The sequence below is a fragment of the Vigna umbellata genome, chromosome 3 (genome assembly GCF_029865625.1).
Source record: "Vigna umbellata cultivar VRB3 chromosome 3, Vumbellata_1.0, whole genome shotgun sequence".
Classification (NCBI taxonomy): Eukaryota; Viridiplantae; Streptophyta; class Magnoliopsida; order Fabales; family Fabaceae; genus Vigna; species Vigna umbellata.
Genome location: NC_142167.1, coordinates 19,801,840 through 19,814,855, shown reverse-complemented (window position 1 = coordinate 19,814,855; position 13,016 = coordinate 19,801,840). Strand labels below are relative to the sequence as shown.

At 32.4% G+C, this 13,016-nt stretch overlaps 2 protein-coding genes across 2 annotated transcripts; one reads left to right on the top strand and one right to left on the bottom strand.

The window, feature by feature from the left end:
- Nucleotides 1–462: 462 nt before the first annotated feature.
- Nucleotides 463–5,783, top strand: LOC124831564 (bifunctional dihydrofolate reductase-thymidylate synthase-like). Its single transcript, XM_047305584.2, has 12 exons — nt 463–646; nt 1,131–1,589; nt 1,682–2,081; nt 2,157–2,201; nt 2,385–2,450; nt 3,374–3,435; nt 3,521–3,595; nt 3,687–3,852; nt 3,945–4,068; nt 4,479–4,585; nt 4,701–4,818; nt 5,285–5,783. Exons 2-11 carry the CDS (start codon nt 1,147–1,149, stop codon nt 4,809–4,811), a joined length of 1,599 nt encoding a protein of 532 aa, XP_047161540.1. The 5' UTR covers nt 463–646; nt 1,131–1,146; the 3' UTR covers nt 4,812–4,818; nt 5,285–5,783.
- Nucleotides 5,784–6,780: 997 nt separating this feature from the next.
- Nucleotides 6,781–8,784, bottom strand: LOC124831565 (AAA-ATPase At3g50940-like). Its single transcript, XM_047305586.2, has 2 exons — nt 7,568–8,784; nt 6,781–7,460 (listed from the first exon to the last, which is right to left on the bottom strand). The coding sequence occupies exons 1-2, from the start codon at nt 8,558–8,560 to the stop codon at nt 7,071–7,073; spliced, it is 1,383 nt and encodes a 460-aa protein (XP_047161542.1). The 5' UTR covers nt 8,561–8,784; the 3' UTR covers nt 6,781–7,070.
- Nucleotides 8,785–13,016: the final 4,232 nt, after the last annotated feature.

Here is a 13,016-nt window from a genome sequence, read left to right as displayed (position 1 = left end):
ATTTTTTATTTTTTAAATGTCATAATTGGCGTTAAATGAATACAAGTTCCTTATCCTAATATTATTAATCCTTTAGATTGTTGAATTTTTTAAATATACTGCTAAATTTTAGTTTTAAAATCAATTTCTTAATAACTATTTGTCATTTAATTCAATTAATACACCTTAACATTGCAGTTGATCTTTTAATTTAATTTATTTATTTTTAAATTCAAAACGTTTATTTAGTACAGTATAAATTTGGTTATATATAATTAAATATTTGTCTTACATAAAATAAATGCGTATGGGCTTGGCGGAAGGGCATTTATGAGAAAGTGAGAAAAGATGTATAGAAATTCACTATACGGTAAGGGGTAACGTACATTGCAGAGAAACGCATGTCTACGTCGCATGTCTACGTTTCTGCGTGCCACTTCACGTCAACTGTGGTTTTGGATTTTCTTCTCTCTCCATTTGGCTTTCTCTCTCTATATATTTGTTCTCTCTTGTTCCTTTGTTTTCTCTGCCAAGAAACCTCTTTTCTCCTTTTCTTACACACTCTGACTTTCAGTTTCAGCTTCTTTTTTTCTTTCACAGTTTTTTTCTGCTTCACATTTTGCAATTTTTAGACAGAAGCAGAAAATAGTTGGCACAGCATTGTTAGGTCAGTGCATTTTGGCAGGCTCCGTTCTAGATTCGCTGTCTCCTTGTGCACATTTAGATTTCTGTATTTCTAGTTTTTTTTTATTATTATTTTTGAATCTTGTTTATGGATTTTAGATTGTGTTGGTTGATGTTGGTTGGTACACAGTGTGATAAATTATGTTTGCTTCTTAATTTATTGTTTTTCTCAATTGTTTAGATGGTTTCATTGTGTGTTTCTGTTACTGTTGCTGAGTTATTGTGATGCCATGAGAAAGATGATAGTGTTGTGTTTCTGATTAATCTAGTTTAAGTAGGCGACTGGATTTTTGAAAATTTTCTTATACTAATTTGTATTTTAGAATAATTGAATTGGTGCAGAGAATTTGTTTTTTGCAGTCAGGGGAAAAGGCGGGGGAAGAGGATGGATTTTTTATTTACTCTTTAATTTTATACTGCACCTGTTTTATTTGTTGGATTTAGATTCAACTTTATTTGTTCTCCAGGCTTTTTGGTCCTCTGATGGCAAGTGATTCTTTTGTGATTTCCAATGGTAATGGCAATGGCAATGACAATGGCAAGTCAGAGCCTCCTCCACGGAGGACTTACCAAGCAGTAGTGATTGCCACCAGAGACATGGGCATTTCTAAGGATGGAAAATTGCCCTGGACGTTACCCACTGATCTCAAATTTTTTGATGAGATCACAACTATAACGTCTGATCCGGGGAAGAAGAATGCTGTTGTGATGGGTAGAAAAACATGGGAGAGTATCCCTCCTGAGGATAGGCCTCTTCCTGGTCGCCTTAACGTTGTTCTGACTCGCTCGGGTAGCTTTGATATTGCAACTGCAGAGAATGTTATAATATGTGGAAGTGTGTCTTCTGCTATGGAACTGTTGGCTGCTTCTCCGTACTGCCTGTCAATTGAGAAAGTATTTCTTACAGGAGGTGGTGAGATATTCAGGTATATTTATATTGTAGTTACCTTCCTGCTTCTTTCCTTTTGTAATCATATTAAGTTTTTTTTTTTTTAACGGTGATAATTGTTATGTTCAGAGAGGCTCTTAATGTACCTGGATGCGAAGCTGCTCATATTACAGAAATTGAGGCAAGCATTGAGTGTGATACTTTTATGCCTCGAGTTGATACCTCTCAATTTCAGTCATGGTATTCATCATTTCCTTTGGTGGAAGACAACCTCCGCTATTCTTTCAACACTTATGTGCGTGTAAGGAGTTCTCCGGCTGAGTCCCTACGTCAGAATGCTGATCCAGTTTTTGATAATGGTTCAGACTCTTTAAAATTCGAGGTCAATGAATTTTCTTTTCTTCCGAAGTTCATTTATGAGAGACATGAGGAATTTAAGTATCTAAGTTTGGTTCGAGAAATTATTTCTGAAGGCACAATTAAGGATGATAGGACAGGGACTGGTACCTTGTCGAAATTTGGCTGCCAGGTAACATCTCGATTGCTCTGTTCAGCAGTTGCAATGATTTATATGTATGCTTACACCTTCTCTATAATTCCACAGATGAGGTTTAATCTGCGCAGGAACTTTCCCCTTCTAACAACCAAGGTATGTATGAATTTGTATAAACTACTGCGTATTAATTTCTTATTTTTTTGTTTCGTTTCCTTATGTTATTTTGATGTAATTGTTGTTTGTTTTGTCACTTTTAATGTTTATGAAGACTGAAGAAGAATATATATCGTATTTCATGATATAAAAGTTGACATGATTTCTTAATTTGGTTCCTAGAAAGTATTTTGGCGAGGGGTTGTTGAGGAGCTTCTTTGGTTTATCAGCGGCTCAACAAGTGCCAAGGTAATGATATCTGTACCAATCTTTTCCGCGCAGACGTGCATACATGCCCTTTTCTAGTTATGTTACTGTTCACGAAGTAGCTAGCACGAACCAAATATTGGGCAACTAAGTTGGTTTGCTTGATACTATTTTAGCTTGGTAAAGAATGGGGATAGACACATGGAAAGCTTTGGAGTCTCCTACCCAACTCATTATTCCCTGTTTTTTTTTTCAAATTTTTAATCGACTTATACATTGTTGTGTTGTGAATCAAAATGATATAACATGTTTGAATCCTTATTAATCTGTGCACTGATGACTAAAATATCAATACCTTTTATGTTCAACGATTTATTAGTGACTAAACGTCGTGATAAAGCCAGGCTTTCGAGAATTTGTAGGCTGGCTTTACATTAGTTGGCTCTAATTTTGATAATAAATGCCTATGTTCATGAAATTGGGGGCTTTACATTAGTTGACTCTAATTTTGATAATAAATCCGTATGTCCATAAAATTGGCATTATTGTGAATTAGGAAGTGAGTTTAAGGGGTAATTAATTTTTAAAAATCGATTTATAAGATGAGGATTGTCTCTATTTATATTTTGTAAATTGATCATATACTCAAGTTTTTTTTAATCTATTTGCAATGGTTAAAATATTATCATAGAACGGTTTCATGATGACATGATTAGCACCTGGATGTTGCATTATTAATATTGAATAATTTTACCAAAACACATGCCTCAATAATATAGCTTAATAGCTTCTGTTAACAATTTTTAGTTATTTTTCCAAACATAGTTAGAGTATAAAAAGCTGCTGAACCAAAATTCAATTAAATCACTGAGTTGCGTGAAGGCATATTAGTGGTTTACAAGAATGTCCGGTTCATTGGATACATCCAGAGTGAATTTTATTCTGAAATCATTTTATATTGACAGGTGCTGCAAGAAAAAGGCATTCATGTCTGGGATGGCAATGCATCTAGAGAATACCTTGATAGGCAAGCATGACCTACTAATTTTTGTTGGAACTACAATTTTTTCTTCTCCGTGCGTTTGTTAACTGGATTTACAATTTATATACAGCATTGGTTTGAGAGAAAGGGAGGAGGGTGACTTAGGACCTGTTTATGGGTTTCAGTGGAGGCACTTTGGAGCCAAGTAGGTGGATGTACCTTTATTTTATGTCATTAGGCATCATTTTGGTGGTCTTGCTTAGTTCCTTATTAATTTTCCATCTTACATTTTACAGGTATACTGACATGCATGCTGACTACTCTGGCCAAGGATTTGACCAGCTTCTGGATGTTATTGACAAGATAAAGCATAACCCTGATGATCGACGCATCATTCTTTCAGCTTGGAATCCATCTGATCTTAAATTGATGGCACTTCCCCCCTGTCACATGTTTGCGCAGGTCTGCAGCTATATTTGGGTCTATCTTGGAATAACTATCTCTTTCTCTCGTTCTCCTTTCATGAAGTTTTGTCAACAAAAAAATTTCTGCAGTTTTACGTAGCAAATGGGGAATTATCGTGTCAAATGTATCAGCGATCTGCGGACATGGGCCTGGGGGTGCCATTTAATATTGCATCTTATGCTCTCTTGACATGCATGATTGCTCATGTTTGTGGTAAGCAAATTATGTCAGTGTCATATACTTAAATTTGTTCTCAGACGTACATGGCATCTTAATTCCTTTTCATGATACAGATTCGTCATTATTTGATTTTAAATGACTTTAAGCTGATTAATGGGTTATGATTCACAAAGATTTTATATTATTATGATTAGCATACTTTTTGTATGGAATGGCAAAATAGTCCTTTTGGATGCCAATAATCAGATTCTCTGAAAAATTAGAATGCTCTTAAAAAGAAAGATATAGGTTTGGGTGTGTTCTGTTTCACCGTTTAAAGTTTGGGGGTGGCTCTGATGTATTTGGGTTGTAATCTTACGTAGAGAAATACAGCATTTATATTAAAATAAAATTGACATCAGATATTGGACTGATCTAACCATATCATATCCTGTTCTTGTCAGACCTTGTTCCGGGTGATTTTAGTCATGTTATCGGGGATGCACATGTTTACCGCAATCATGTGAGACCTCTTCAGGAACAGCTTCAGAATCAACCAAAACCTTTTCCGGTAGGTGTAAATGTTAAAAAAAACATTTGCTTAACGTAGATGCCCACAAAATAATAACAATTATGCACTCGTATAAACTGCCTTTTCCTTGTTGATTGCCTATACCTCAATTCAGATTTTGAAGATAAACCCAAATAAGAAAGATATAGATTCCTTTGTTGCTACCGATTTCAAGCTCATAGGATATGACCCTCACAAGAAGGTAGAAATGAAGATGGCTGTTTAAGGATCTTGTAAGATTCTCAAAACCCTGCTTCTATGCTTTCTGAAATGGGGCAAGTAATATATATATATATATATATATATATATATATATATATATATATATATATTATATTTGCTTGATTTTATTTATGTAAGGAATTTTTAAATTATCTGGTTGACATTTGCACCTGTGGCAAACAGAAAAAACTGCTGATTAGGATTCATATTCAGTAAAAATTCCGCTCTTCCAAAATTGATGTAAAAGTGGCTTTTCAAAATTGTTTATTACACGACATAAAAATTTTGAAAACCAATTTCACTAGTAATTTTCTGAATTTAAAGGCGCACACTGAAAATACGTTATTAATTTTTTTTTTCTCAAATTTACAGAGAATGCATAGGTAGTGTGCTGTACATTTTTTTAAAGCATAGTCACTTGATATGTGTTCCATATTTTGGTCATCAAACTAAAACATGGTATTTTCCTTGTTTCAGGTATAACCATAAAACCTATATATTAAATTTATGGACAAATAAAAGAATATCGCTGGATACACTTTAAGCTTTGCTTGTTACTACTGGGAATCCTTTAGGTCCACGTGTCTCGTGGCTCTAGGGTGATTTAGGTTAAGGGTTTTTTTCATTTCTTTTCCATTGTCCTGGTATACTTTTGACTTTTGAGGGATTTTTAATATGTATTGTGTTGGCCATTTTATTATGATTCTTTATCTCCTCCGGCCACAGTAAAAAAGAAACAGAGAGGAAAGAAGTGCCAGAATAACTGGGATGTTGCATTGCTACATCTTTTGTCTGGCTTTGTTTAATCTTTCGACACTCTTCGTTGGTTCTTATTTCTGTTGCTTCTGTATATTGTCCTTTCCATTTTTCCGCTGTGATTTGGAGCTATCAGCGCAGAAATGAGTAAAGGATGGATTCAAAAAATACATATATGTATCAAAACTCAAAGGTGCTTAAAAGATGTTAATTATTTATATCTTACCAGCTTTTCTGAATTATCCATGGATGTTTGGGTGGGTGTTGCTGCTCTTTTCTTTATGTAAATATTGGAGTCTCCACAGTCCACCCCTTTTGGATCTTCTGTGAATCAAATGCTAAATTTGCACAAGATTAGAGAATAAATATGAGCAAAGATTTTATTTATATTTGTGATGTTCAAGATCTTTATTAAAGTATCTTGACATTGCATAAAATGTAAAATCTTAAGTTTTTTTTTTATCTTAAGAGCAATCTTTCATTTAATAAGTTAAAAAAGTTATTAAAGTGAGATCTGCTAAGATTTTTATGTTGGAGTAAGATTTACCATAAAATGTTAGAAGTGATGTGACCTAAATAAATTAAGATTAAAATTTAAAGAAACATCAAACATATCTCAGTAAGTATTTCTTATTCTTTTGTTTTAAAGTTGAGTTAACTTAATTTTTAGTGTGATTGAAATGTGTGCACCATAGGTTGTAGACGAGTAAAAGTTTGACTTGTGTAAAATCAAACAGTTGGTTGATCTGTTTTGTTAATCATGGACTGTAAGATTATGCAATTAGTAAATAAAGCTTTTGCAAGAAATTACAGTGAATATTTTTAACTAACGTTAGTATTTATTAATACAAATTTATATTTATATATTAAAAAATTTACATTGAATCATTACTATATAAGTTTGTTTTTATAAAATTGTATTTAAATTAGATATTTTTTAAATATATAAATTATGAGAATCTAGAGTCGACCTTGACGAATTAGAGTAGTTCATTAGTTCATATGTTCTATTACATGATAATGGACAAGATATTTCAACAATTCCTTTAGGTTATAATCGGCTTTTTTACGAGTCACCAAAATATACAAACAAAAATATGAACCTTGGGAAACTAGGTGGTGACGTGCATGGCAGCACCACCGCTTATGGCGGTTGCGCAGGATGGTCAGATCAGAGTTGAAAGTGGAAGAAGAATTTTTATAATTATGTATTATCGTGCTTTAAGAAAAATATAAGCATTAAATATCTTAAAATAAAGAAATATTTTGAAGTGAAATTTACTTCGTTAGTAAAGTATTTTTTTTTCTTTTCAACGGAAAACAAAATTATCTCTCTTCAGTGTCACACTAAAGAAATTCTTTAAATCAACTGGATGGGTTTAATCCTTAGAACACTATGTTTATCTATAGTTTCTCCTTAATTTTTTGTTGTTTCTTTATACAAATTATAGTTATAAGTCTAATTGCACCAAGTGTATGTTATGATCTTCATTTCACTTGACTCAAATCATTCAACGGTGAGAGGTACTTTTATCTGCAATTCATGATTTGGTTTCTTCTCAAGAAGGAGCTCTATCAGGCTGTTGAGTGCAATATCCGGATCTTCGTCCCGCAAAAACTGCTCCCCTACCTCCGCCGGAGCGACATCGATCATCCCAAGCAAGTTCTCAATTTGAACAAAAAGTGGGTGCTCCGTGATCCCAAGGTAATTGGAAGCCAGCATTTTGAACCCATCTGGGGTGCAGTAAGTCATGTCAATGTGCACATCCATACGCCCAGGGCGCAAGAGAGCAGGGTCCAATTTCTCCTTATGATTCGTGGTGAACACTACGATCCTCTCATTCCCACAACTCGACCACAACCCATCTATGAAATTCAGGAACCCCGATAATGTCACCTGCAATTCAAAACAGTAAGCGAGATTCAACGCTTGAAAGAAAGGGTATAAAACTGACTCATCGGTATCTGAAACTAAGAAAAGGATGTGATTGTATTGTATTATACCTGGGGTGCTGGAAATGAGTGAAAATGGCGTGGGATGAAGCGATGGGGTTGTGATGATTTAGGTTCTGCAAGCCTATCCTGCAATTGAGGGGAGCAATCAATGTCTTCCACAACAAGAATGGAACGGTTGCTGGTGGCAATCAACAAACTCCTAAGGTCAGAATTTCCATTAACAGCAGTGAGTTCCAAGTCATAGACATCGAAATTCAGATAATTAGCCATAGCAGCAATCAAACTCGATTTCCCAGTTCCAGGGGGACCCGAAAGCAAGTACCCTCTCTTCCACGCCTTCCCAACACTCTTATATAAACCCTTCCTCTCCACAAACCTATCCAAATCCCTAATTATCATCTCCTTCAATTCCCAATCCATCGCCACAGTCGCAAACGTCGCAGGGTGCTCAATATTCACGCCCTGCCACATCTCCCCCCTCCCTCCCCTCCCTCCCCTCCGAAACCGCTTGTCCTTCACCGTGAAGAGCCTCGGCGTCTTCCTCCGCTCACGCGCCGCCTCCGCCTCCTTCATCACGCGCGGAAAATACTTCGACAGAACCATCTCCCGGTGCTTCTTGTGGAACCGCACCTCGAAGAAGTGCACCGCGAAATTCGATTTGCCGCGTCGGGACACGAGCCTCCACCGGAACGGCACGCCGTTGAAGGAGTCCGTGATCTCGTCGTTGCCGTCCATGAGAAGGGACACGTGGCGCGATTTCGAAGGCATCGTGGCGCGGAAGCGCTTCGTGTTCGGCGCCTCCTGCGGCTTGAGGTAGAGCTGCGCCGCGGCGAAGAGCGGGTTCGTAGTGAGCCCGTCGAATTCGTCGATAACGAGGGTGAGTTCCGTGGAGAAGGAGGAGAGGAGTTTTGATAGTTTTGAGTGGAGGTAGTTTTGGAACTCCGGGGGAATGTAATTGCGGGTGAAAGAGCGGAGGAGCATCACGGTGGCCGCCACGGACGCCGCCGTGGAGACTACGTTTTGAAATTTGGGAGTCATCATTGGGCCCTGATTGGGCTGGAATTTGTCGGGCTGCGGTAATAATCGCTACGAACAGAAAGAAAAACAAAACTGATGAATATTATTGTAATAACGGGAATCTAGGTTTTATTATTGAAATCTGAAACTATCAACTGATGCAATTTATGATCATTGATTTGAATTTGAGAGTTTAGTTGTTTTCAGTATTGTTGTTCTCTCATTGCATTCTCTTCGTTGACCTTGACTTCGACTAATAGGTCTTCTTTCTTCCATTGCAGGAAACTTCTTTTGAGTTTCACTGCATTTACCACCTCAATTCCTCAAATACCCTTAACTCGGAGTGTAAGGTACGCTTACGCCGTGTTTGTCAAAACCAATTACGAAAATTGTTGAGGTCAGAGTGATATCAGAAACTTAATAATAGAGAAGAAAGGAAAAAAAATATAGAATTTTCCCATTTGTTGAATGGAGATGTATTACTATAAAAAAACATTTAATATAAACTATTTAAAATTTAACTAGTATAAATTAATTTAAACTATAACTAATTTAATTACATTTAACGAAACAATATTGATTGGTTTAAAAATACTTTCACAAATGATGTGAATACATCATTTGATTTTAATGTCATACACTTTAAATTAAGTTAATTTCATGCAATCACCATTTATATTAAATGTTTTCTTACCTTTTAAATTTGTTATATTCTCCTGTGACTACTGAGTTGTTGTCATTGCTACTGGTGACGCCACTTCGACGTTGTAAAAGCCTGTGAATTATGGGTATATGGGCCTAATGTTTTCATACAGAAGTTGTATGCATATAAAAATTTAAAAATATATTTTGAGTTTTTGGGTGAATCACTTAAAACAACGAAACGTTTGTTATAGTTTTCTAAAAATGGATTGTGATGACACAATTTTAGAAAACAGAAATTGACATGAGTGGCATGGAAAACTTTTCTTCTCCATTCGTTAGTTCTACCAAAACGATTAAAATCATGTCTTTCCTTTTTCAGTGTTCATGATGTATATATTTACATAATGATCATTTGAAATGTATTCAAAATTCAAAATTTTCAGCTTCTTTGTTGGATGGTTCAGTAAAGTTCCCAGAGATCAATTACTTCTAAATGATACATTGCATGTACTTCATATCAGGATCTTATTATTTATTAAAAAATCACACCAACAAAATATAGGAATCTAATACATTTTAATTCGATTAGGATCTAATTTAATATACAACCAAACTCCTTTCCACAACCGTATTAAGCCTCTCTGCCACAAAAAAAAAAAAAACAATAACTTTTAGATGATTTTTAACAACTTTTTTTTATCATGAATTTGTTAAATATTTTTAAAAATTCAATACACATTTTACAATAAATTTTTTTTACAAAGAGACATGTTATAATTTTTTTATATAATTTTTATCATATTTATAAAGTAAATTTTATGATTTTTTTAATTAAGAATTATAATGCAATTTTTCATCATATTTTGATAAATATTATATATATACACACATATATATGCATGTATAAAGACCAAGTAAATCGGTGTAAAAATTTAAAAGTACAAGTGATTTAAATGACATAAATAAGAATAATTTATTAGTTAAGCAAAAAAAAATTATAAATAAATAAAAATTCAAATTCAAATTTTAGTTGATAAAAATCGTCAAGATCTAAGTTTTTCTTTATCTATTTTTCTTAAGTTGTTTGCATATTTTGAAATATGTATTTGTATGAAAAGTTTGAGAGACAGAGATGAACCTTATCTTTGTTAATTAGCCTATATGATTATAATCATACTTGTTATTAAAAATATAAGCTGTTAGAATTCGACTTAAAGTTATTATATTTTGCAAAGTTAAGTATAATTTTAATAATAGCTTAGGATAAATGGTCTACATTATGAGTTAATCACAATGTTTTTAGTTTTTATCTAAAGATTGTGTTTTATTGATAATATTTACAATATTTTTTTAATTATAATTTAAATATTATATATGTAATAATGAATTTTTGAAAAAAATATGATTTTTACTGTCAAAGACCATTAAAGATTCATATTTTTATGAAAAACATCTCAAGTTTTAGACTTGCAAACCATTCACATAAAACTAACTCATGGAAAGTGGTATAGACGTACATATTTTTAATTTGATGTTTGATTAAAAATAATTTATAATCATCCAAATATAACAATAAAATCATATTATAAAGAGACGAAATTTAAGAAAGTGGATATATATATATATATATATATATATATATATATATATATATATATATATATATATATATATATATATATATATAAAGTGAAAACTTAGAGAGAGAGAAAATCACATCATGCAAAGAGAGAGAGAAAAAAGAAGTTTTACCTATCAAATCTAAAATCTTGAGAAGATATTATATGTCTTAATTAAAATAATTAATTCCTTCTATTACATATTTGTAAATTGAACTCTATCATCATCAATGTATGAATTAGGTTTAGAGATATTTAAGTACACCTAAGAAAAACTGGCATAATTTTTATTTGATAACACAGTACATATGGTATTGTTAATTGAGGTCACACCAATTAAAAAAGTGACTAAGGAACCAACAAAATATCTCACACTTGTGTTCTTAAAGAATCAGTGAAAGTGAAAGCAAAGCATCATCAGATATAACATTGATATATACAGTATTTAATATACCATGTTTTTTCTAATTCTTTCTATCACTTGGCTATTTTATTTCACACTTTTTATCTCTCTTATTTGTATATTATATTTCATGTTTTATTTTTGCAATTTGTTGCATATTATATGCATGCAGAATTAAAAAAAAATGCTAGACATAATGCAAAAGCAGAATATCTAGTAGACGATGGTGATTGCCATGTTGAGCTTCTGCATGAGTGATTCTCCCGATAGGTAGTAATTATATTCGATACTCAAACTCTTTTTCTTTCAATAGCTCATTATATTTTATTAAAATATATTTTTGACTGGCAACACATTATTTTTTAATTTCTATTTTTTTTTTGTTCAAAGTTCTTTTTTACCTACAACTATAAATGCATGCCTGGATAGCAGTTTAAGAAAAAAAATACTGTTAGGTACTAAATATAAGTGTTTTTGAAAAATAACATTCTTTAAAACTTTTTAAAAATAACCAATTGAATTTCAAAGATGCTAAATAAAACTTCCTAAGATAAGATGCACAATTTTTTCCAATTTTCTGAAGAGACAACGAGTTATAGTGGTTTTTTTATTTTTATTTTTATACTAAATGAGTATTTGTTTTTAATTTATAGTCTAACTACCAAGTTTATAAGCTGAATGGATCAAAAGTTTGTCTCTTACATTATTTATTTTAATAATATCTAGTTTATTTTAATCTTCAATCAGTTTAGGATTATAATTTGATAATATTTTTCTTCATATCTATCCCTTTTTTTTCTCAAGATTTAGGAACTCTTTTGTTTTCACATTTCACTTTTAGTTATGTCTGTACATTGTTTTTTATTTTACATTATACCCTCACAGCAATTAATAGTGTGTAACCTGATCTTATTGTCACAAATTTTCACAGCTTTTATGAGAGTTGAATGCATATACATTTTAGTATAAACACAGGTTCCCATACTTATTACAAGCTATAATAATTATTAGTATGACTTTCAAAGACTTTCTTATGTATTAAAGAAGTTTTGGTTATATGTGATTTATAATTAAACTATTATGTAAACTGTTTTTATCCATAGATCTGTATTTTCTTTTAGAATGTAAGATCCTTTAAATTTATTCACTAAAGGATTTTAGGAAATAAGTTTGTTAATTTTGTATTATATTCTCTCTAATGAATAACGAGAAGACTATTAGAATTGAGTAAAAAAACGTTTATCTTCTAGATTTCATTTTTTAAAGAAATTTATGCATTCTTTATAAAGCTCTAGTTAAATTTACTGTTATGAGAATTTCTAGATTTCAATTTTTAAAGAAAATCCCTACTGAACGCCATTCCTTGTTATGAGAAAAGCTTTATTTTCTTTGTTTTTGTGTTATGGTGTGAAATTTTGTTTAGTAGTCGTGAAAAATCATATTTTGATATAAGAAGAGGATTATAAGACAATTAGGGAAAATGTTATCATAAATATTGGTATTAGTTGTATTAACTAAAATCTATAATGACTCTATTAATATTTGGAATTTGGTAAAAATGACTAGTTATAAGAGTCAATGAAAATTTTTGTCTAGAATTTGTTAACAATAATTAAACTCATTATATATAAAATCCACTATGTTAGAGCTGTCAAAATAGGTTACAACCCGCGGGTCAACCTGGCTCACAACGGGTTTAAGTCGGGTTGAGTTTGAAAAAATCATATTTCTTTTATGCGGGTCAAATTTAAATCTTGTTCATGCGGGTTGAATCCGACCAACTCACCTACCTAATTTTATTTTATTAAAATTT

Coding starts and splice junctions, on each gene's coding strand:
- LOC124831565 (XM_047305586.2), bottom strand. CDS start 8,560: ATGATGACTCCCAAATTTCAAAACGTAGTCTCCACGGCGGCGTCCGTG. Junction 7,461..7,567: donor ACTCATTTCCAGCACCCCAG/GTATAATACAAT, acceptor TTTGAATTGCAG/GTGACATTATCGGGGTTCCT.
- LOC124831564 (XM_047305584.2), top strand. CDS start 1,147: ATGGCAAGTGATTCTTTTGTGATTTCCAATGGTAATGGCAATGGCAAT. Junction 2,202..2,384: donor TTCCCCTTCTAACAACCAAG/GTATGTATGAAT, acceptor TTTGGTTCCTAG/AAAGTATTTTGGCGAGGGGT. Junction 3,596..3,686: donor TGGAGGCACTTTGGAGCCAA/GTAGGTGGATGT, acceptor TACATTTTACAG/GTATACTGACATGCATGCTG.